The sequence below is a fragment of the Acanthochromis polyacanthus genome, chromosome 5, assembly GCF_021347895.1.
Source record: "Acanthochromis polyacanthus isolate Apoly-LR-REF ecotype Palm Island chromosome 5, KAUST_Apoly_ChrSc, whole genome shotgun sequence".
Taxonomy (NCBI): domain Eukaryota; kingdom Metazoa; phylum Chordata; class Actinopteri; family Pomacentridae; genus Acanthochromis; species Acanthochromis polyacanthus.
Genome location: NC_067117.1, coordinates 44077290 through 44101770, shown reverse-complemented (window position 1 = coordinate 44101770; position 24481 = coordinate 44077290). Strand labels below are relative to the sequence as shown.

General features: G+C 42.1%; 1 protein-coding gene and 1 long non-coding RNA gene across 14 annotated transcripts; one reads left to right on the top strand and one right to left on the bottom strand.

Annotated features, from left to right (window-relative positions):
• The first annotated feature begins 6478 nt into the window (after positions 1 to 6478).
• ccdc71 (coiled-coil domain containing 71) lies at positions 6479 to 23459 on the top strand. The gene is made up of 2 exons (XM_022219979.2): positions 6479 to 6621; positions 20656 to 23459. Exon 2 carries the CDS (start codon positions 20666 to 20668, stop codon positions 21734 to 21736), a length of 1071 nt encoding a protein of 356 aa, XP_022075671.1. The 5' UTR covers positions 6479 to 6621; positions 20656 to 20665; the 3' UTR covers positions 21737 to 23459.
• LOC127534194 (uncharacterized) lies at positions 14059 to 15873 on the bottom strand. Of its 13 annotated transcripts, XR_007942217.1 has the most exons (6): positions 15583 to 15873; positions 15447 to 15548; positions 15277 to 15344; positions 14801 to 15208; positions 14600 to 14766; positions 14059 to 14432 (listed from the first exon to the last, which is right to left on the bottom strand). It is a non-coding gene; the product is annotated as an uncharacterized LOC127534194 (long non-coding RNA). The 13 variants fall into 13 exon arrangements; XR_007942224.1 differs by having other exon boundaries at positions 14600 to 14667; positions 14733 to 15208; positions 15447 to 15873; XR_007942225.1 differs by having other exon boundaries at positions 14634 to 14667; positions 14733 to 15208; positions 15447 to 15873.
• Positions 23460 to 24481: the final 1022 nt, after the last annotated feature.

Sequence of the window (24481 nt, the reverse complement as noted above, 5' to 3'; positions counted from 1 at the left end):
GTCTCTTTGTGACAGTGTTCTCTCATTTTCCGTCATGTCTGTAACAGGACACTTGGTCGTAAAGTGACCTCATGATGGGGGTAAAGTAGTAATTCCATGAAGCTGGCGTTGTTCAGGGAAGAAGAACACCAGCTTTTTCTACTTTCTTTTAAATCTATGGCTGGGAGTCACCAATCATAATTTTGCTGTGTGAAAACACAATGACAATAAAGATTCTTGATTCTTGGAATAAAAAAACTGTGAGCAGGAAGTAGTGATTTCCATGAAAGTGTCTGAAGATGCTGAGAGAGCTGAGGACTCGTTCACCCGAAACCATCTATTCTGCTTTGTTCTATCTCATGTAAATGATCAAAGTCTCTCTGAGGAATATGAACCTGACTTCAGTCTGAATGAATTCACTTCAACAGTCCATCTGGAAGCAGCTCATCAGGAGAACCTCCCAGGGAACGGAGGCAGAAGGTTGGATTTCTCAGGAGGTTTCAGGACTCTGAGCTGCAGCTTCAGTGAAGAGTTTCAATGTGTTGCGGATTCAGAGTGTGACTCAGCGATGTGGACGATGACTCAGCAAATGAAAGCCAATCACAGCGTCTGATCAGTGAAGTGACATCACTGATCAGTTTCACTCTGCAGATATGTTTTAAAATCTTTTAACTGTTCGATGTTTTCAAGACTCAGACATCTTCAAACCCACTGATGTGTCTCTGAATTCAGCCTTTAGTTCAGTCACTGCAGCATCTGTCTGTCCAGATGTTCTTCATATCATCCAGATGTTTTACTGGTTTCATCCTCTGAAATTTAAATTTGGGGGATTTTTTTGCAGATTTTTGGGGATTTTTTTCAGACAAGGAAACAATATTTTTTGTGCCTATAAATGAGGACAACAGGAGGGTTAATACATCTCAGATTAGGAGGTTACGTGAAAGCAAGAATCTATTTTTGAGGGGAAAACTATTTTTTAAGTATATCTGGCTTATTTTAAGACGCCTAAGCTTGACAATCCTGGTAAAACAGAGCCTAAAATATGTTTTCCGAGATAACTTTAAGATCTCAATATTCTAAACATAAGATCTTACTTCAAGAAATCTGCCTAAGACATTTTTCACTTATTCTATTGGCAGATTTTCACGTATTTCAAGGTAAAAGTTCCCTGAAATAAGCTTTTTTTCCAGTGTGATAACTGAACCCAAAGCTGCTACCTCTTCTGTTCCATCACTGTCCAGAGAAAAGGTTCTGTCTGCTGTCGTCAACAACCATGTGTTTGGTCTTTTTCCTTTTCAATGGAATGGTGAATGGTGACATCACACCAAAATGACAATGGTTAGCTGTAAACTGATTCTGTTTAAAAACTAAAAGTTCTGAGCTGCTCAATGCAACTGAAGCCACCAGTGGTTCAACTGAAGTCAAATAGACTAAAAGAGACAAAGCATCGCTGGGTTCTCCAGTGTTCTGTACTCATACTGAGCATGAAGGAACATAGAAGATGGTCTTCTCCTTTCATGGTCTCTGATAGTTCCAACCAACCTCCTACCAACATTAAAGTTTACCCACAATGACCTTTTTGAAGTTTTCTACGTCTTTAGATAGAATTATTCAAACTTATTTGAAAATGAGTTTAAAACCTTGTTCCAAATGACACAAAAGTTGTTCAAAGTCAGTCTTGAAATGTCTTAAATGACTCTTTATTGTTCAAAATCATCCAAAATGTCACGGAAATTGTTAAATAACTCAAAAACTGTTCAAAATTATTTAAGAAGGACACAGTAATTACTCAAATGATCCAAATGTGTCCAATTAGTCAAAATGTATCCAAGTGGACTCGACAGTTGTTCAAAATCAGACAAAAATCCACCCAAAGCAAAACAAAAATCGTCCAGAATGAGTTTGTATTTTGCTAGAACTTAATCTGACCAACCACCAACATGCTGATAAGCCTTAAAGTTTATCCACAATGACCCCCCCCCAAACTTGTCCAGAATGACTCACAAATGGAGTGAAAGTAGTCAAAAAATGTCCAAAATAACCCTAAAACTCACCCAAAACGATCAGAAACTTCCCCTAAATTACTCAGTTTTTGCCCAAAATGGCACAGTTTCTCCAAAATGATCCCAAATTGTCAAAAATGATCAAAATTTAGGTTGTAGAGTGTAGCTTCTGTTAAACTGAACAATCAAAATGAGTGTAAAATGCTCCTTCCATCGTCTCTAATAGTTGTGACCAACCTCCTACCAACACTAAAGTTCACCCAGAAGAACCTTTTTAGAGTTTTCTCTGGTGAATTATCAGAAACCAGAAACACATCCAGGAACCAACGATTGTTTCTCGAACTCTAAACTGTCCACACTAGGATAAATCCCATAATACTGATGACCACAGCTGGGTAGAGAGGAAACAACAGAAACCAGGTTTATCGTTAGACTTTGCATCATGTCGTAGTTTCACCTCTTCTGGTGGAGTTTTTGTGTGTTTTTGTTTTGATTTTACATCTTTATGTGGTGATCTCCTGTTTTTTATGGTCATTTCACCTCGAGAGCAACAGCATTTTGTGTGTTTCTGTGGTGTTTTTTTCATTGTTTTTTGGTGATTTCACATGCATGCGACAATTTTGTGTCTTTATGTTCTCTTTGTTGTGCTGCTTTGGTTGCAGTTTGTAAGAGAAACCAGATTCAGTGTTCAGACTGGGATGCCTGGATGGATTTAAACTGATCTGGAGTCAGTTTTTACCAGAACTCAGATGTGTTTCTCCTCCTAAATGTCATGGTTCTATCTGCTGCACTGATGAAGTTCTGAGGCTCAGAAATGATGAAAAGTCCATTAAAGGTGAGGTAGTTTTGGCTGTTTTTGTGGTGATTCTGTGTCTTTTGGAGGTAATTTTGGCTGTTTTTTTGTGTGGTTATTTTGCATATGTTTGGAGCCAAATTTGAGTATTTGTTGTAATTTCATCTGTTTTGTGGTAAAAAAAAAAAAAAAAAAAAAAAAAAAGGCTGTTTTGGTGATTTTCAATGTTATTGCTGGCATATTTGAACGTTTCAGGGTAATTTTGGCTTTTTGGGGCAATTTTGCAAGTTTTTTGTGTTGAAATTCAGTTTTGTTGCAGTTTCACCTGTGTTGTGATAGTTTTGGTACTTTTTGTGTTGATTTTGGGTGTATTTAGAAGCATATTTTAACATTTCAGGATAGTTTCAATCGGAAACAGTTTAAGTTCAGTCAGGAACAGTTTAACTTCGGTCAGGAACAGTTTATTTTCAGTCAGGAACAGATTAGGTTCTGTCAGGAACAGATTAGCTTCAATCAGGAACAGATTAGCTTCAGTCAAGAACAGGAACAGATTAGCTTCAGTCAGGAACAGATTAGCTTCAGTCAGGAACAGTTTAGCTTCAGTCAGGAACAGATTAGCTTCAGTCAAGAACAGGAACAGATTAGCTTCAGTCAGGAACAGATTAGCTTCATTCAGGAACAGTTTAGCTTCAGTCAGGAACAGATTAGCTTCAGTCAAGAACAGGAACAGATTAGCTTCAGTCAGGAACAGTTTAGCTTCAGTCAGGAACAGATTAGCTTCAGTCAAGAACAGGAACAGATTAGCTTCAATCAGGAACATATTAGCTTCAGTCAGGAACAGATTAGCTTCAGTCAAGAACAGGAACAGATTAGCTTCAGTCAGGAACAGATTAGCTTCAGTCAAGAACAGGAGCAGATTAGCTTCAGTCAGGAACAGATTAGCTTCAGTCAAGAACAGGAACAGATTAGCTTGAGTCAGGAACAGATTAGCTTCAGTCAAGAACAGGAACAGATTAGCTTCGGTCAGGAACATATTAGCTTCAGTCAAGAACAGGAACAGATTAGCTTGAGTCAGGAACAGATTAGCTTCAGTCAAGAACAGGAACAGATTAGCTTCGGTCAGGAACATATTAGCTTCAGTCAGGAACAGATTAGCTTCAGTCAAGAACAGGAACAGATTAGCTTCAGTCAGGAACAGTTTAGCTTCAGTCAGGAACAGATTAGCTTCAGTCAAGAACAGGAACAGATTAGCTTCAGTCAGGAACAGATTAGCTTCATTCAGGAACAGTTTAGCTTCAGTCAGGAACAGATTAGCTTCAGTCAAGAACAGGAACAGATTAGCTTCAGTCAGGAACAGTTTAGCTTCAGTCAGGAACAGATTAGCTTCAGTCAAGAACAGGAACAGATTAGCTTCAATCAGGAACATATTAGCTTCAGTCAGGAACAGATTAGCTTCAGTCAAGAACAGGAACAGATTAGCTTCAGTCAGGAACAGATTAGCTTCAGTCAAGAACAGGAGCAGATTAGCTTCAGTCAGGAACAGATTAGCTTCAGTCAAGAACAGGAACAGATTAGCTTGAGTCAGGAACAGATTAGCTTCAGTCAAGAACAGGAACAGATTAGCTTCGGTCAGGAACATATTAGCTTCAGTCAAGAACAGGAACAGATTAGCTTGAGTCAGGAACAGATTAGCTTCAGTCAAGAACAGGAACAGATTAGCTTCGGTCAGGAACATATTAGCTTCAGTCAGGAACAGATTAGCTTCAGTCAAGAACAGGAACAGATTAGCTTCAGTCAGGAACAGATTAGCTTCAGTCAAGAACAGGAACAGATTAGCTTCAGTCAGGAACAGATTAGCTTCAGTCAAGAACAGGAGCAGATTAGCTTGAGTCAGGAACAGATTAGCTTCAGTCAAGAACAGGAACAGATTAGCTTCAGTCAGGAACAGATTAGCTTCAGTCAAGAACAGGAACAGATTAGCTTCGGTCAGGAACATATTAGCTTCAGTCAAGAACAGGAACAGATTAGCTTGAGTCAGGAACAGATTAGCTTCAGTCAAGAACAGGAACAGATTAGCTTCGGTCAGGAACATATTAGCTTCAGTCAGGAACAGATTAGCTTCAGTCAAGAACAGGAACAGATTAGCTTCAGTCAGGAACAGATTAGCTTCGGTCAGGAACAGATTAGCTTCAGTCAAGAACAGGAACAGATTAGCTTCGGTCAGGAACATATTAGCTTCAGTCAGGAACAGATTAGCTTCAGTCAAGAACAGGAACAGATTAGCTTCGGTCAGGAACAGATTAGCTTCAGTCAGGAACAGATTAGCTTCAGTCAAGAACAGGAACAGATTAGCTTCAGTCAGGAACAGATTAGTTTCAGTCAAGAACAGGAACAGATTAGCTTCAGTCAGGAACAGATTAGCTTCAGTCAAGAACAGGAACAGATTAGCTTCAGTCAGGAACAGATTAGCTTCAGTCAGGAACAGTTTAGCTTCAGTCAAGAACAGGAACAGATTAGCTTCAGTCAGGAACAGCTTAGCTTCAGTCAGGAACAGGAACAGATTAGCTTCAGTCAGGAACAGCTTAGCTTCAGTCAGGAACAGGAACAGATTAGCTTCAGTCAGGAACAGTTTGGCTTCAGTCAGGAACAGATTAGCTTTGGTCAGGAACATATTCGCTTCAGTCGGGAACAATTTAATTTCCGTTTCTAGCCTGAAAAACAAAGGCTGTGTCTGAAATGGCATACTAACGTACTACACTCTCAATGAGTATATGCTGTATACTACGTACTATAAGTATGATTAGAATGCCGACCGTTCACACTGTAGTATACTACTACGTTTCCCATAATGCATTTCAAACTTCCAACGACAAAAACCGGAAGTACGGTTATCAAATATCTCGGCTGAATGCCGGCTTCAGGTTGATTTTACGCTAACAAACAGTCGCATAATTAATGTGGCAATTTCAAGCCGGCACTCCTCATGCAGTTATTAGCCAGATTATGCGAATCGTTTCAATTGTAGCTGCAGGCTACTGGAGGTAGCTGCTACTTGTTCTGTATGCAAAGCGAGCTGCTGCAACTAGCTGCTAGCATTCAGTAGCACGTTGTGAGGCGTCTGACAAATTTAAAACGTTGGTCAGAAAACGCCTATTTCTCAAATCTGTGGGGTGATTAGGATGACTACTTAACCACATAAAATAAAATAAAAATCGCCCCGGTCCGGCCACAGATCCCGCGGAGGCTTCCATTTCGGTGGGTAGCTCGCAAAGCATTGTGGGGCGGTTGAGTATGACTAGTGTGGTCACCGCGCATACTTCAAAATTTTCCGGAAATAGTATACATCCGGGTATTTCTCGCGTACTCAATCTTTTCATACTATCTAATGTGAACGCACTACATACTTATTTTGACGTCACACTTAGTATGAGTAGTACGTTAGCATGCCATTTTGGACACAGCCAAAGTGTTTTCCTTCAGCTTTCGGCCACCATCTTTGTTTTTTAACCCACAAACACAAAAATAGGCAGAGGCCCCGCCCGCCGTGACGTCACGACGCGCTGCAGGTTTCTGGGATTGCGATTGGACAGTTTAGTGCCTCCTAACTGCAGGTGAGCTCCACCTGCCGGGATTTATCCGGTTCAGTTGTGTTCTGTTGGACCGGAGCTGCCGTTCGGCTCCCCACCCCCACCCCTCGGCGGCCAGAGCCCGCCCCCTCCGCTCGCTCCCCGGCAGCCTCCGCCTCTCCTCCCGCTCTGTCATCCACACCGCTGTTGTTGCAGCCATTTTACCGTGGAGCGTCGGCACAGCGGCGACCGGAGGATGCCGAGACACCGCTGTTAAAAGGTAATTCTGCTTTACTCCCGGAGCGTGGTCCTTTCTGTCGATAGCCTTCTGATTTCGGCCTCCGTTAACGGATCTGTGGAGCGGACGGAGCGGAGGCCTGCCGGCCGGAGCGGCAACGGCAGCCTCGGTTCCTCGGAGCGGCAGACGGAGGGACGGCGGCGGGGAGAGCAGCTCGGCGAGCGGCGTTGGTCGCTGGCAGTTCACGGGGGAAAATGGCGTCTTTCAGAAAAACACCAAAAGTTGTGGGATTGTGTTTGGTGGCAGCGGGAACAATCATTTGGTCTCAGTTTTTTAAACGTTTTTTAAATGTTCTTTAAACCAGACTGTCGGCTCTGACCAGGGGGCGCTGCAGAGCAGCGGCGGAGGTTAGCGCTTGTTTTGTAGCTTAATCCAGTGTTAGCTAGCCTTCCTGTTAGCATGTCTGACAGAATTGGTTCTGCTGTAGTCCGTCTGGTTCTGGGTTCTTTGTTCTGTTCAGTCAGTAAACACAGTTAATGTTCAGTGGAAAAGTCAGTGAACCTACATTCGGTCTCCGCTCTTTAAATTGAACAGGGGGCGCTAGAGAGTCACCCAACTATGTAGGTTTGTGCTTGTATTGTAGCTGAGCCCTGAATTAGCTAACCTGTTTAGTAAAATTTGTTTTCTTTGTTCTTTTCAGTCGTAAACACATCAGTTTGTCATGTTTGTTTAAAATTAGGACTTCTAATTTACAACAATGTCCTTAATTGTTCTTTTAAGTGTTACCGGTGCCTTCCAACAGGGGGCGCTAGAGAGCAGTTACGTAGGTTTGTACTGCTATTGTAGCTGAATCCTCCGCTAGCTTAACTGTGTTTTAGTGGTTCTGATGTAATTAGTTAAAATGCAGTGACTTTATTTCAGGCTTCTTTGTTCTTTTCAGTCATTAACACGTCCGTTTATCTAGTTTGTTTAAATCAGGGAAGTAAATTCTGACAGTAAATAACCTTTGTTCGTGCTCATATTGTAGTTTAGTCCTGCATTAGCCTGTTTGTTAGCGTTTCTGCCTCAAGTAGTTAAAATGCAGTGATTTTATTTTAGGGTTCTTTGTTCTTTTCTGTCAGTAAATACATCCGTTTAACTGGTTTTACATCGGAATAGCCAGTATTTAACATAGATAGTCTCAGATGTAGATCGGTGCTTGCATCGTAGCTTCACCCTTCACTAGCTAATGCTTGTGTTTCTGACTTAATTAGTCAGAACGTGGCTAACGTTAGTGTTTCTGACGTAATTAGTCAGAACGTGGCTAATGCTAGCATTTCTGCCGTAATTAATTACAACGAGGCTAACACTAGTGTTTCTGCCGTAATTAATTACAACGTGGCTAACGCTAGTGTTTCTGACGTAATTAGTCAGAACGTGGCTAATGCTAGCATTTCTGCCGTAATTAATTACAACGAGGCTAACACTAGTGTTTCTGCCGTAATTAATTACAACGAGGCTAACACTAGTGTTTCTGCCGTAATTAATTACAACGTGGCTAACGTTAGTGTTTCTGACGTAATTAGTCAGAACGTGGCTAACGCTAGTGTTTCTGACGTAATTAGTCAGAACGTGGCTAACGCTAGTGTTTCTGACGTAATTAGTCAGAACGTGGCTAACGCTAGTGTTTCTGACGTAATTAGTCAGAACGTGGCTAACGCTAGTGTTTCTGACTTGGTTAATTACAATGTGGCTAACGCTAATGTTTCTGATGTAATTAGTCAGAACGTGGCTAACGCTAATGTTTCTGATGTAATTAGTGATGGAGACTCCATTTGAGGTTTCTTTGTTCAAAATGCCAGTTTGCCTGTTTTGTTTCAATTTGAGTTTTTGTATTTATTTATGCATATTCCTAGTATCTTATATAATATAGTATTATTTGTATTACACTTATTATTAGAATTATATATAGTATAGTGTTATTAGTATTTCTGTATAGTATTAATAATATTATTTATAGTATTATTTACAGCGCCATCCATAATTATTGGCACCACTGGTTAAGATATGTTCTTTAGTTTCTAATAAATTCAGTTTTTTTCTAAATAATATAGGACTACTATGAAAAAGTGCATTTATTCAGTGGAAAAAAAAAATCACATTAAGAAATAATTCTTTTGCATCAAATCATGTGTGCCACAATTATTAGCACCCCTGATGTTAATACTTTGTACAACCCCTTTTTGTCAACAAAACAGTGCCTCGTCTTCTCCTATAATACAGTAGGTACTGGAAGTGTTCAGACCCCTTGAAATGTTTCTCTCTCTGTGTCATTGCAGCCATTTGCAAAAATCCAAAAAGTTCATTTTATTTCTCATTAATGTACACTCAGCACCCCATCTTGACAGAAAAAAACAGAAATGTAGAAATTTTTTGCAAATGTATTAAAAAAGAAAAACTGAAATATCACATGTTCAGAAGTATTCAGAGCCTTTGCAGCAACATTCATATTTAACTCACATGCTGTCCATTTCTTCTGATCCTCCTCCTGATGGTTCTGCTTCTTTATTGGAGTCCAGCTGTGTTTAATTAAACTGATTGGACTTGATTAGGAAAGGCACACACCTGTCTATATAAGACCTTACAGCTCACAGTGCATGTCAGAGCAAATGAGAATCATGAGGTGGAAGGAACTGCCCAAGGAGCTCAGAGACAGAATTGTGGCAAGGCACAGATCTGGACAAGGTTACAAAAGAATTTCTGCAGCACTCAAGGTTCCTCAGAGCACAGTGGCCTCCATAATCCTCAAATGGAAGAAGTTTGGGACGAGCACAACTCTTCCTAGACCTGGCCGTCCAGCCAAACTGAGCAATGGTGGGAGAAGAGCCTTGGTGAGAGAGGTAAAGAAGAACCCAAAGATCACTGTGGCTGAGCTCCAGAGATGCAGTCAGGAGATAGGAGAAAGTTCCACAAAGTCAACTATCACTGCAGCCCTCCACCAGTCGGGGCTTTATGGCAGAGTGGCCCAACGGAAGCCTCTCCTCAGTGCAAGACACATGAAAGCATAGAGTTTGAAAAAACACATGAAGGACTCCCAGACTATGAGAAATAAGATTCTCTGGTCTGATGAGACCAAGATTGAACTTTCTGGTGTTAATTCTAAGCGGTATGTGTGGAGAAAAGCAGGCACTGCTCATCACCTGCCCAATACAATCCCTACAGTGAAACATGGTGGTGGAGCATCATGTTGGGGGGGGGGGGGGGGGGGGTGTTTTTCAGCTGCAGGGACAGGACGACTGGTTGCAATTGAAGGAAGGATGAATGCGGCCAAGTACAGAGATATCCTGGAGGAAAACCTCTTCCAGAGTGCTCAGGACCTCAGACTGGGCCGAAGGTTCACCTTTCAACAGGACAATGACCCTAAGCACACAGCTAAAATAACAAAGGAGTGGCTTCACAACAACTCTGTGACCGTTCTTGACTGGCCCAGCCAGAGCCCTGACCTAAACCCAATTGAGCATCTCTGGAGAGACCTCAGAATGTCTGTCCACCAACGTTCACCATCCAACCTGACAGAACTGGAGAGGATCTGCAAGAAGAATGGCAGAGGATCCCCAAATCCAAGTGTGAAAAACTTGTGTCATTCCCAAGAAGACTCATGGCTGTACGAGCTGAAAAGGAGCTTCTACTCAATACTGAGCACAGGGTCTGAATACTTCTGAACATGTGATATTTCAGCTTTTATTTTTTAATACATTTGCAAAAATTTCTACATTTCTGTTTTTTTTTCTGTCAAGATGGGGTGCTGAGTGTACATTAATGAGAAATAAAATTAACTTTTTGGATTTTGGCAAATGGCTGCAATGACACAGAGACTGAAAAATTTCAAGGCGTCTGAATACTTTCTGTACCCACTGTACATTTTTCTACAATTTTCAGTGTGAGAGTTTACTTCTGCACTAAAAATTGAATTTATTTTAAGGCTTTCAACACATCTTAACAAGGGGTGCCAATAATTATGGAGGGCGCTGTATAGTATTAATGGTATTATATATATAGTATAGTTTTAGTAGTATTATATGTAGTATAATGTTATTGGCATTAGTATTATATATAGTAGTAGTCCACCAAGCATCACGGCGCCTGTCTGTCTGTCTGCAACATCACTCTAAAACAGACCAACAGATTTGGATGAAATTTTCAGGAAAGGTCAGAAATGACTCAAGGACCAAGTAATTAGATTCTGGCAGTGATGCAGCTTATAGTCTGGATCCATGGATTAGTTAAAGATTTCTGTATCATGACCAGATAGCAGCACGGCGTCACTGTAACCATGACAACCAATGAACACTACATCAGCTGATTGTGATCCTACTACAAATCCACCTCTGAGGACTTATCAGGACTTATCCATCAGAAATGATCCAAGGAACAGCTGATTAAACTGTGGGGGTGTTTCTGAGTCGCCCGTTACATATTTAGGTCACGTGATCCGGTATCCGTACATAACGTACACATGCAGAACACACGCCTGTGCTCAAATCATTCACTGGGTACATCTAGATTAAATGGAGCCATGATTTCTGATCATTAATAACTAATAAATAGATGCTGTATTTCTGCCATATGAGGGAATGAGCAGCCTTGGAGGAGGACTGATCTCTGAGGGCTCTTACAGTTATTATTATTACCTCCACCAAGGAGGGTATATTTTTGCCGCCGTTTGTTTCCGAGTGCTTTTCTAGTTGTGATTATTGTTTATAAATGGATTTGTTAAAGATTTCTGTTAGGTTTTTGTCGTTTTGGCAATGATGCGGCCTTGGAGGAGGTCTGCTCTCTGAGTTTGGTGCCTGATTATTAACTGTAGAAACTGGGAGAATATTTCCCTGAACTACTCATCTGTGACGTACTGTTCTGTTCACAAACCACATCTACTCTTAGCTTCCTTTCACTTTATTAGAATCGCTTTGTTCTGCGTGTCCTCCCTAAAATGAAGTCATCAGTGACTCGGCTCTGACCAGCAGTCACCTGAACAGTCCTCGGAAGAACAGCAGTTTGATCCAGTTGTTGGAGGATCCAGTCAGCATGGTGAAACATCTGTGGTGGTAGCGGCTGTTAAACATGCCTGTAGTTCTCTATACACGGCTTCAACGCACACAGCGCGACTCACATTTCCGGGTTCATTATTACACACAGAAAAAAATATTCCACAAAAAACGGCCATAATCCAACCTTTTACATCCAGATGACACAAGCCAGTAAACTATTTTGTCCAAAACATGTCCTGAAGTCGGTATAAAATCCACGAATCGGTCATTTTCAAGGAAATGCACCTCGCGACGTGCGTCCAATATTCCCTGTATTTTTCGTAATTTTTTAATTTAAAAATAGAATATTAGCGATTTTTTTTTTGTACTGAAAACGGCTGGAATTGACTGAAGCTTAAAGGGTTAAATCATACAGTACACATGTGCAGCGTTAGAATCCACTGGCTGGTTTTATGCTAACGGTTACTGGTGTCTGAGTGGAGCTAAATGCATTTAGCATGACAGTGATGGCAGAGATGTTCTTCACACATGTTGGTTTTTTATGTAGAAGTTATTCAGTATAGAATAAGATTAGTATGAAGTCTGTTTAGGTTTTCAACATCAGGATGTTCTGGACCGATGTCATGGTAACAACAGAGAGGTGTTTGTACAGAGCTGTACATGGAAGTACTACTGAAGGGAACCTGCAGTATGGCTTCATAGCAACTGATCTCAGTGATTATAAATTAATTACAGTTAATAATTTGAAAATGTATCAACCAATAAGACGGAAGAAGAAGGTTGTGATGTCCGTGAATGTAGATCAGCTGTAGTTCCTGGTTGTTCCACAAGATTTTATGTCTCGTTTTTGTCATTTTGTGTCTCATTTTTGTCATTTTGTGTCTCGGTTTTGTCAGTTTATGTCTCATTTTTGTCATTTTTTTGTCTCATTTTTGTCATTTTTTTGTCTCGTTTTTGTCAGTTTCTGTCTCATCTTTGTTGTTTTGTTTCTCATTTTTGTCTTTTTATGTCTCGTTTTTGTCATTTTGTCAAATTTTTGTCTTTTTTTATTTTGTGCCTCGTTTTTGTCATTTCTCATTTTTGTCATTTTGTTTCTCATTTTTGTCTTTTTTGGTGTCTCATTTTTATCGTTCTTAGTCTCATTTTTTTGTCATTTTATGTCTCGTCTTTGTTGTTTTGTGTCTCGTTTTCTGTCTTGATTTGGCGTTTTGTGTCTCGTTTTTGACGTTATCTGTCATTAATAAGTTGAAGCTGAAGAAGAAGGTCATGCATGTTATTAAATGTACATCAGCTGTAGTTCCTGTAGCAACAAGCTAATGCTGATGTTGGCTAACTTGTATGGTAACCACTGAAGCTAAAGTCACGTGGCACAATGACATCACAAAAACGACAACAAATGAGACCGACACAAAACAAAACTAAAAGAGAGCAAAAATTAGACGAAAATGAGACACAAAGTGACAAAAACCTGAGTCTGTGAAATGAAACGTTTCTATCAGAGGAACCTGAGCAGATGTTTGACAGAACATCTGTAATCAAACACCACAGCTCAGATGCTTTCAGATAAACCACTGTTTCCTCTCTCAGGGTCCATGTTGATTGTTGGGAATCGAGAAAGGCCGATAATCAATATTTGGAACCGATATTTGTTATTAAAGGTTTGTATTGATAGGATGTGATCATTTATATCGAGGTTTATTGATTGTTCTGGTTCCATTCTCTGTTTCCCGTTGAGGTCCAGATCTTACAGCATTCTTAGTTGTTGTTTATCAGACCCAACTAACTGCCTGTTAATCTAGCTGCTAGCTATTAGCATAGCATTAGCCTCTGTGTAAGCAGCTAGTGTCCTGATTTGTGGAGATGTTTGATCTTTTCGTTCAGTTTTTGCAGGTTGTTCTTTTCAATCAAGAGTGTTAAAGTTAACCGGACTTTGGAAACATGCTACACTACTCCAGATAGCGTTAGCTGCAGGCTAGGGGGCACAGCTAACCTCTTAGCAGTAGCCATAGCCTAGCACTGTCAGCGCAATCTGTTCAAACTGCACTACTTAACACCTAAAAATGAACTCACAGTGAGTCAAAATGAATCGAAATGGGTCCACAGTGAGTCAAAATGAGTCCACAGCTTTTGGTTTAGTGTTAAAAAGGAAAGCCGTGTTGTAAAGATGGAGGTTGTTCTGTGGAAACGTACGTTAGTGATTCTACCCGGTCAGTGAAAGCACAGCTGGCTGCTCCAGCTGTTGGTAATTTATTCCTGCATCCGATAGCTGGGAGGTTTAACAGTCTTTGTAGAAAACAGCAGCAGCAGCAGCAGCAGCGTGGTTAATGGAGGACTGAGGGAACAGGAACAGGTCTACATCAGAGTTTTATAGTCTCTGGATAAAATAAATCAATACCAGAAGCTGCTATCAGGATATTTGTCTTCATTTAGATTTATTTTCAGTCAGAAACACTGAAATTTAACTTTCCTGACGGTCTGTATAAACACAGAACAGGTTCCTGATGTCCTTCATCTGTTTGAGTCCAACAGAAACCCTAAAGAACAAGAACAACACGCAAAGATGCACAATGACACAAAACGTTGTAAACAAGTCACACAAAGACACAAAACTGACACAATAGATGCCCTGACTAGTGGTACTATGACTCCTTCTGTGACTCCTGATTAGTGGAACTATGACTCCTTCTAGACCTCCTTATTAGTGGTACTATGACTTCTTCTAGACCTCTGATTAGTGGAACTATGACTCCTTCTAGACCTCCTGATTAGTGGAACTATGACTCCTTCTAGACCTCCTGATTAGTGGAACTATGACTCCTTCTAGACCTCCTGATTAGTGGAACTATGACTCCTTCTAGACTTCCTGATTAGTGGAAGTATGACTCCTTCTAGACCTCCTGATTAGTGCTACTATGACTCCTAGATTTCCTGATTAGTGGAACTATGACTCCTTCTAGACCTCTTGATTAGTGGACCTATGACTCCTTCTCGACCTCCTGATTAGTGGAACTATGACTCCTTCTAGACCTCCTGATTAGTGGACCTATGACTCCTTCTAGACCTCCTGATTAGTGCTACTATGACTCCTAGATTTCCTGATTAGTGGAACTATGACTCCTTCTAGACCTCTTGATTAGTGGACCTATGACTCCTTCTCGACCTCTTGATTAGTGGTACTATGACTCCTTCTAGACCTCCTGATTAGTGGAACTATGACTCCTTCTAGACCTCCTGATTAGTGGACCTATGACTCCTTCTAGACCTCTTGATTAGTGGTACTATGACTCCTTCTAGACCTCCTGATTAGTGGAACTATGACTCCTTCTAGACCTCCTGATTAGTGGAACTATGACTCCTTCTAGACCTCCTGATTAGTGGACCTATGACTCCTTCTAGACCTCTTGATTAGTGGACCTATGACTCCTTCTCGACCTCCTGATTAGTGGAACTATGACTCCTTCTAGACCTCTTGATTAGTGGTACTATGACTCCTTCTAGACCTCCTGATTAGTGGATCTATGACTCCTTCTAGACCTCCTGATTAGTGGAACTATGACTCCTTCTCGACCTCCTGATTAGTGGAACTATGACTCCTTCTAGACCTCCTGATTAGTGGTACTATGACTCCTTCTAGACCTCCTGATTAGTGGACCTATGACTCCTTCTCGACCTCCTGATTAGTGGAACTATGACTCCTTCTAGACCTCCTGATTAGTGGTACTATGACTCCTTCTAGACCTCCTGATTAGTGGAACTATGACTCCTTCTCGACCTCCTGATTAGTGGACCTATGACTCCTTCTAGACCTCTTGATTAGTGGTACTATGACTCCTTCTAGACCTCCTGATTAGTGGACCTATGACTCCTTCTCGACCTCCTGATTAGTGGAACTATGACTCCTTCTAGACCTCCTGATTAGTGGTACTATGACTCCTTCTAGACCTCCTGATTAGTGGACCTATGACTCCTTCTAGACCTCCTGATTAGTGGAACTATGACTCCTTCTAGACCTCCTGATTAGTGGACCTATGACTCCTTCTAGACCTCTTGATTAGTGGTACTATGACTCCTTCTAGACCTCCTGATTAGTGGTACTATATTTTCACATTGTGTAGTCGTTGTGGTACTGATGGTTGTGCATCAGTGTCTGGTTTTGCTGCTGTGTTGCATACTTAATTGTGAGTGCTGAATACTTTATTTGCTGTTTTCCCAATTTTTGAGTTACTCTCTGTAAAGACGTCTGAGTCGAGCTTGACGATTATTTCGTTTGTTTGTGGTCTGATATCCGCTTCTGAGCAGAATGTGTCATCTCAGCTGGAGAACAGTGGAACATGAAGACGCTCTGGAACTTTTCATTAAGTTCTGAAAATCAGAAAAGGTTGTTTGTAGCTGTATGGACACTGGCAGTATTTAGTTTGGACTCACCTTCTCATTTATTTCTTTATCTTCATGACTATTTCTATTGTAGATTCTCATTGAATGAATGAACACATCTGGAATTACGTAGTAAAAAAACCTAAAACAAGTCAGAACATGTTTGATATTTTAGATTCTTTGCTTTGGTTCCTGCTTTGGACACTCTTATTCCCTGGATGAGCTTCATGAGGTAGAACCTGAAATGGTTCCACTTCACAGGTGTTCCTTGTCCAGGTTCATTAGTGGAACTTCTTCCTACTTAATGGAGATGGGACCATCAGAAGTCAGGTTGGTCCACAGCTGACAGCCCTATTGGACAACTGTTAGAATCCATATTATGTCAGCAACCAATCAGATTTTTGAGTCATCATTGTTAATTTTTTCCCAATTGAATAATTTTGAAAAAACTTTGAGTTTCTTGGGCTTTGTTTAGGATTATCTGGGACTCATTTGGGACAAGATTTAATTCATTTTTGACCATTATTAACAAGTTCTGTAAAATTTGTAAGTAGTTTTGAGCAGGTTTCAAGTTATTTTGACTTAATTTCAAGGCATTGTCATTTTTATTCAAATTGAATCATTTGAAGAATCTAAAATATAAAGCACGTACATAATACGTAATTCCTGATGTGTTCATTCATAATTTTGATGCCTTCATTGAGAATCTACACTAGAAGCTGTCGTGAAGACAAAGAATTAAATGAGAACCCAAACTAAGGAAAGGTAGTGTAGGTGTAGAACATGAACTACAGGGTGGATGATAATCATGATGTTGGTGTTTTTATCTCCCATCGTCCTGCTTTGTGTGTCTGCTGCATCAAATCAGACGCTCCCTAACAGACCAATCAGAGGCTTTGTGTCAGCTGATTAACTGCACGGCTGCAGCTGATGAAAAATAAACAGAACCTTTATTATAATATCTGAGGTGGAAAATCACAGACGAAGGACGTCTCTACCTAATTATGGTCTGCTGGTTCTCTGCTGCTCCTCTGGGATGTTCCGCTGGAGAAGCTGCAGTAAAAACCTCATCGGTTTCCGTTCGTTGATTCTAACGGGGCTGTGATTGCAGGTCGCCAGCTGCTTCCTGCAGAGCCAAACACTCCACCAATCAGGGCAGCCGGGATTAGCCTCCAAGCTACAATCAGGAAAAACGCTGCTGATGAAGTGGCGACTGAAATGATGAAGAAGGGAGTGAGATGGAAGCAGCTGCAGGAAACTGAAAGGAAAAAACAGTCCTAGGAGCTTCAGTGGACGTCAGCTGGACATCTTTGATAGGTTCTTGAAGACGTTCCAAATCTCATCCAAGGTGAGAGGTGGAACGTCTTCAAGAACCTACCAGAGAAGTCCAGTTGATTACCCCTATGATCACCATGACCTGGATGACTGGAGAATCTAACTGAGCGTGAGCAGAGTGGAATTATCTAAACAAGAAAAGCGAGAGCAGTCCTCCTCCAAGGCTTTATTAGTTATTGATGATCTGAGATCACAGCACCATAGAATGTGTCCATTTAACAAAGATGTTCACACAAACAAAATGACATTACTCTGAACACAGGCGTGTGCACGTTATGTACGGATACCAAATCACGTGACCTAAATATGTAGCAGGAATCGGGAATTGATGGGACTCAGAAACACATCTACAATTTTATCAGTTGTTGCTGGTATCATTTCCGCCAGATAAGTCCCGATAACAAAAACAAGACACAAAACAACACAAATGAGATGTAAGATGACAAAAATGAGATGCAAGACCTCAAAAACGAGAGGCAAGATGACAAAAACGAGAGGCAAGATGACAAAAACGAGAGGCAAGATGACAAAAACGAGACGCAAGACGACAAAAACGAGACGCAAGACGACAAAAACGAGACGCAAGATGACAAAAACGAGACGCAAGACGTCAAAAATGAGACGCAAGACGTCAAAAATGAGACGCAAGACGTCAAAAATGAGACAGAATACAACCAACACAAGCTGCAAGACGACAAAAACGAGGCAGAAGACGACAAAAACGACAGAAGACCAAAATGAGACAGAAGACGCATAACAAGACAGAAAGCAACAAAAACGAGACGCAAGACAACAGAAACGAGACGGAAGATGACAATGAGACAGAAGACAACCAACACAAGACAGAAGACGACAAAAACGAGACAGAAAACTAAAAAACGAGACGCAAGACGACAGCAATGAGACAGAACACAACCAACACGAGACCACAAAAAAAGAGAAGATGACAAAAACGAGACAAAAGACAACCAAAACAAGATGCAAGACAACAAAAATGACAGATGACAAAAACGAGACAGAAGACGACCAAAACGAGATTCAAGACGACAGACAACCAACACGAGATACAAGACGACAAAAACAAGAAACAAGACGACAAATGAAACACAAGACAACAAAAACAAGAAGTACGATGACAAGTGAGGGTTTTATATTTAAAATGTTCTTGCACTTAAATTTTTCATGTTAGATAAAAAGATTAGAAGCATTTGTGGAGTAAGTTGAATTCTAATATTTTACCTGATAATTGTTATTTATCATAATCATTACTATTGAAGGTCAGCGTTTTGCCATGAAACAGGAAGTCCTGTCTAACTCTCCTGAACATGCTCCAATCTGCCTCAAACTTTACATGTATGATCAGACTCTGGCCTCCATCACATCTTTTGGCCAATATTCACTCTGTTGCAGCGCCACCTGATGGACATGCTTGGATTCACCGACCAGCAATGATGTGAGAACCCGTTCAACGCGCTTGCAGCTTTAATTAGGATCTGAAGACCCCATTGAAACCCATGGGTTTTTTAATTTTTATTGTTTTGCCCGACAAAACAATCTCAAATTTTGCAACCTAAATATATTCAAACGCGTGACAATTGCCACACGTCAGGTGAAAAATTTTATATTTCGGGTGCTGCTTGCAGCTTTAATTTAATTTGTGTCTCATCATAGTGGTTCAATAATGAAACGTCTTTCTCTTGATTCTGGTTTGTGATAAATGTTGTTTATTTCTGTAGAAAAAGTTTCTCAGGTTGTTTCCGTGTCTGTTTCCAGCTGCAGCAGCTAACGAGGTTGGTTCGATGGAGGTGTGGAGGTTCAGGTGTGAAGGTCGCTATGCTTCTGTTGCCGTCAGCTTCAGTATTTCTGCTGTTCCTGTCTGGCAGTAAACCAGCTTCTCCCCGGAGCTTTCATCCACCTTTTAAACCTCCATCTGTGTTCACAGCTGCAGCTTTGCCTTCATGTTCACGTCTTCTTATCCAAGCATCTCACTGCCAGCTCAGCTGCACAGCTTCAATTCATAGTGGAGAACATCACCAGAACGTGTTTGGAAACATCTTTGATTTCCAAATTCAGTTAGTGCTGAGTAAGAAACAGAAATATTAAAATTTGTGTTAAAAGTAGTTTGAACAACTTTGGGATTAACTTTGTCAGGACACGTCTGGAGTTGTCCAGGAAGTCCATCCATTCTCTATGCACTTCTTTATCATCTTTTTTGTGTTGGCCTGGGAGGGCTTAGCCCTGTTAGCCCATTTATACCAGCCTTCCCTGAATCCATCCATTCTCTATCCACCACTTTATCCTCACTCGGGTCATGGGGGTGCTGGAGTCTATCCCAGCTGACTCGGGCGAAGGCAGGGGACACCCTGGACAGGTCACCAGTCTGTCACAGGGCTACATATACAGACACACAATCACACTCACATTCACACCTACGGACAATTTAGAGTTATCAGTTAACCTCAACATATTTTTGGACTGTGGGAGGAAGCCGGAGTACCCGGAGAAAACCCACGCATGCACAGGGAGAACATGCAAACTCCATGCAGAAAGATCCCAGGCCGGGATTTGAACCGGGGATCTTCTTGCTGCAAGGCGAAAGTGCTAACCACTACTCCACTGTGCAGCCCTCCAGGAAGTCTTACATCCTTAAAATGGAGAAGGAAGGAAGCACGCCCAAATATGGAAACACCATAGCAAGAAGGAAACATTTCCTCGATTTATTTTACAAAACAGTAAAAACAACACAAACTGAACTCAGCATGTCCCAAATTTTTTAAACCGTTTAATTTTACCGATATTTAGTCTCATTTATGTTGTTTCTCCTCATCCTGTAGATGTTTTTCTACCTCTACTCTCTCAGTCATCCAGGTCCTGGTAGTTGTAGGAGCTTCAGGAGAAACCAGCTGGAGGTTCTGGAAGATATTTCTAGAAATGTCTTCCAGAACCTTCAGCTGGCTCCTCCTGAAGCTCCTACCATCTCCTCATCCTGTAGATGTTTTTCTATCTCCAAGTTTCCTGTCTACTCTGCTCATCATCTGTAGACGATGTGTCACCATGCAGGATGGATCTCCAAAAACTAGATCCTCTGTTCTGTTTCTCAGCCATCCTAACTTTATTTTATTGATCCAGTAGCTGTGGTTTTCCTGATCATTTTGAGCACATTTTGTTCTCTGGGGTTGTTCTTGTTTTCCTCAGTTACAGATTAATATTAAATCAGTTCTTGTCCGACCAAATGTTGCTCATTTCGTGGTCAGATATCAGCATAAGGACATATCTTTCCTGTACTCTAACATCTAGAAGTGTGATTCCATCTGACTGAATCCTTTCCATTTTCCTGCAGGACTACAAACATGGCTGACACGGCACGAGGTCCCGTGGTCAGCCGGCCATCGGCGTTCACCAACGAGGAGCGGAGGGCGATTCACTCCTGGTCCCGGATCTCATCAGCGGGACACAACGTCCTCCTGGACGCGATGAAGATCCTCAGCCCCATGTCCCGGGACCTGTCCAGCACCGAGGAGCTGGTGAGCTTCCTGCAGGAGCTGAGCGAGGAAGGACATAAGCCCACCGTGCTGCGCAGCAAAGACGTCTACGCCTACCGATCCTGCACCAACCAGCCGCTGACCCAGGACATGCTGAAGCCGCTCAGCAGGAACGTCAGACCCACCGCCAAGAGGAAGGGCAGGCGGCCACTGGCCAAGAAGAGGGAGGTCCACCCGTCCTGGATCACCTCCGACAGGACCAGCCCCCGGATCCAGGGGGTCCGACCGCCAGAGCTGCTGGTGGATCACCGCGCCATCATCTGCAGCCGGACGGCCAGCTGGACGGCGGACAGGTCGCCGGTGGAGCAGCCGTGCCTCAGACTGACCAACATCGAAGGTCTGTCCGGCTTCCACACAGCCAGACTGCAGATTCACACCACCTGGGACTCGGAGGCCTCTGCTGCCTTTTCGCAGCAGCAGCAGCAGCAGCATCCTTCAACGCTTTCAGGAATACCTTCACAGCCTTCTCAGAACGGTGGCGGGACGCCCACCAAAGCCGTGGCCTTGTTCAGCCAGAAGAGCCTGTCCTGCCCCATCCGGCTGGACGGTGCCCTCATCGGAGACTCGGCGCCGGTGTTCTACGCCAACGGCCGGGCATTCCCTCAGACTCTCACAGAGCTGCCCAGCAACGGCTGGAGGAGCAACGGTCTCCACCGGGACGCCCGAGGCCCCAAGGACCTGAGCCCGCCGACCCGGCAGAGAAGCAGCTGGAAGGACAAGAACAGTTTTAGGTGGAAGGTGATAAAGGTGGACGACTCGCGCTCAGTGACCGAGGCTTGCAGGAAGGCCCAGAAGATCCTGCAGGTCAACCTGTCTCCAGTGATTCAGATCCAACCTCTCAACCATGTGCTCAGAGACTTCAGATACCAGAACAAGTGATGCCTCCACCACTCCTTTAGTGTTAGCTTTTCCATTCATTAGCCTCCACCGGCTGAGTCCCGTTCGTGTCCGAGGGTTCTGTGACAGCTGCTGATGGCTGATGGAGGTCGGTGGAGGTTCTGGTTCTGACAGGGAAACCCGGCTGAAAGACGTTTGAAGTGACGTGATGTTTTCCTAGCAGGCTGGGAAATGACTGCCGATATGAGTTCACGCTTCACCTTGTTTCAACCCAAAAGGATTCTGCTGTGAGCTGTTTGATCAGGAAGCAGAATCTGAACCAACCAGTCCAAGAACTCCAGCATAGTTAATGACTTTCTACCTTCATGCTATGAATATTTGAAGACTTCCAGATCCTTGGAGGACATAGAGGCGGGTCCAGTCCAGCAGATAGACACACAACATTCAAGAGGAAATGATAAAAACTTCTGATTAAAAACTGACACCAGATCAGTTTTACATCCATCCAGTCATCACAGTCTGAACAGGATAAATCTGGACCCACCTCCATGGACTTCAAGGACCTGGAATGTTCTAAGTGAGACTAAACTTAGAGACTGGAAGCAGGAAAGGAGAATGTCCCCTGTAGAAAGTTCTAGAGTAGACCTACCGACAAATGTTAAGATCGCTGATTAATATCTCCGATCTTGTTTTCTTTTAAGCCTGAGCTATTGTCGGTAGGTCTATTCTAGAACTTTCTCCGGGGGACGTTTCTCCTCTATGGACTTCAAGGGCCTCAAACTCTGGAAATATTCCCACCATAAAGGTAAAACTGTGATCGTTGAGTAAGTTACTGGAGATGAAGAACCAGATGTTCTGAGGAGGTCAGAGTTGGTTTATCTTCCTGGGTTGAGCTTGTTGGGAATATTTGATGTCTTCTGGTGACAAACATGTATTTGAGATCATCTGAAGGAGGAACCGCTCTGGGTTTAGTCTTTCAATCTAAATGTTCTAAGAGGCCCTCAGACCATCTCTGACTTGGATCTCCAAAGTTTAGTCCTAATTAAAATTGAATCTGAATAATGTTCTGCTGGTTTGTTTAAGTTCAACACATTAATTTGGCTGATTTTCAAAAGTTTTTCCTCCCAGCAGAACAGATTTGAGTTTATTTGGAGGAAAAATCCCCAGACTGGGTTTTTGTTTGCTTCAGGTGCTAATCTTTCGGTGCTGAATGAAAAGAATGTCGAGCAGTTCTTCTTCTTCTGGTCCAGACTGTTTCAGAGCTGCAGGTCAAACCGAACCTCCTGTTCTGTCTGAAGGTTCTGAGAGGAACCGAGTCAATGTTCATGTCGTCATCTGTGACCAACGTCTGTCTCTGTCAGCTGAACCAAACCCACTCCAGCTGTTTGAATCTGGTTTTCTGGAGGTTTTACTCCCATCAAATCCAGAAAAGCTCCAGAAAAAAACAGTCTGTCAACCTTTAGCTAGCTTAAAAAAGTCAGAACACGTCTTCTACAGCAGAACTGAACATCTCATCATGTTTCTGTTATGAAACGTCTGGTAGAACCGATGAGATCTCCTGTTGGAACCAGCATTTGTTGGTTCCACGTCTCCTTCTGTGAATTTCTTTTGGTTCTGGGAGTTTGTTCTCCGTCGGTCTATTGGCGGTCATCACCTTTTCTAGATCTTCTTTCTGTTAGTCTTGTTTGTGCAACACTTGTATGATATTGTATTTCCTACATGATCTTTGAAAATGTTTTTGTTCAATAAAACTGATCTGAAAACAGCTGGATGTTCTCCGAGTCTAAGATGTCTTTGGGAAGTTTTTTTCTTATATAGCAGCAAAAATAACTCCTAGTCACTCCACTAAGCTAAGCGCTAGGCTAACAGCCTACCTACCATCTCCTCCCAGCAGAACAGATTTGAGTTTATTGGGAGGAAAAATCCCCAGACTGGGTTTTTGTTTGCTTCAGGTGCTAATCTTTCAGTGCTGAATGAAAAGTGAAACAGATTTCTATAATGTTAATGAAAGAAAATTATATAAATGAAATAATTGTATAATTATTCACCCCCTTTTTAATTTAATGGTCTAATTCAATAGAGGTCCATCAAATTGTTGCCAATAGTCTCACAATTAGTGAAATGAAGATCACCTGAGTGGTGTGGGTGTGTTTCAAGTGATTGATTTGTAAAACAGCTGTCTGAAGGGTCCAGAGAGTGGTTGATCAGTATTCCTGGCTACCATTACACCATGAATTCAATTCAATTCAATTTTATTTATATAGCGTCAATTACAGTCAAATCGTCTCAAGACGCTTTACAGAACCCAAATGCCTGACCCCCAGAGCAGCCCAAAGGAGACAGTGGCAGGAAAAACACCCTTTTAACAGGGAAGAAACCTCGAGCAGAACCCGGCTCTATACAGGGGGGACCCATCTGCCTGCTGGCCGGGGGGGTTGAGAGGGACAGAGGAGGGCAAGGGGGAGGGATGGGAGAAGAGGGAGGGGTGGGAAAGCAAGGAAAACACAACACACATTTGGATACATGCATGACAGGATATGTGACACAGACAAAGTATAAGCTAACATTGAAAACTGACTCATAGTTTACTCTGATGATGTACGGCTCTGACATTAAACATACTCCATATATAGCTAGCAGTAAAATTCAAACAGTATGTAAGTTAGCATAACAGTATAGTGAAGGCAATGCAGAGTTGACTGGTGGAAAAAGGGAGTTGGAAGCAGAGGGCTGGTGGAAGGTCAGCAACAGCATCCCACAGTGGACATGATGGAGACTGGACCAGCT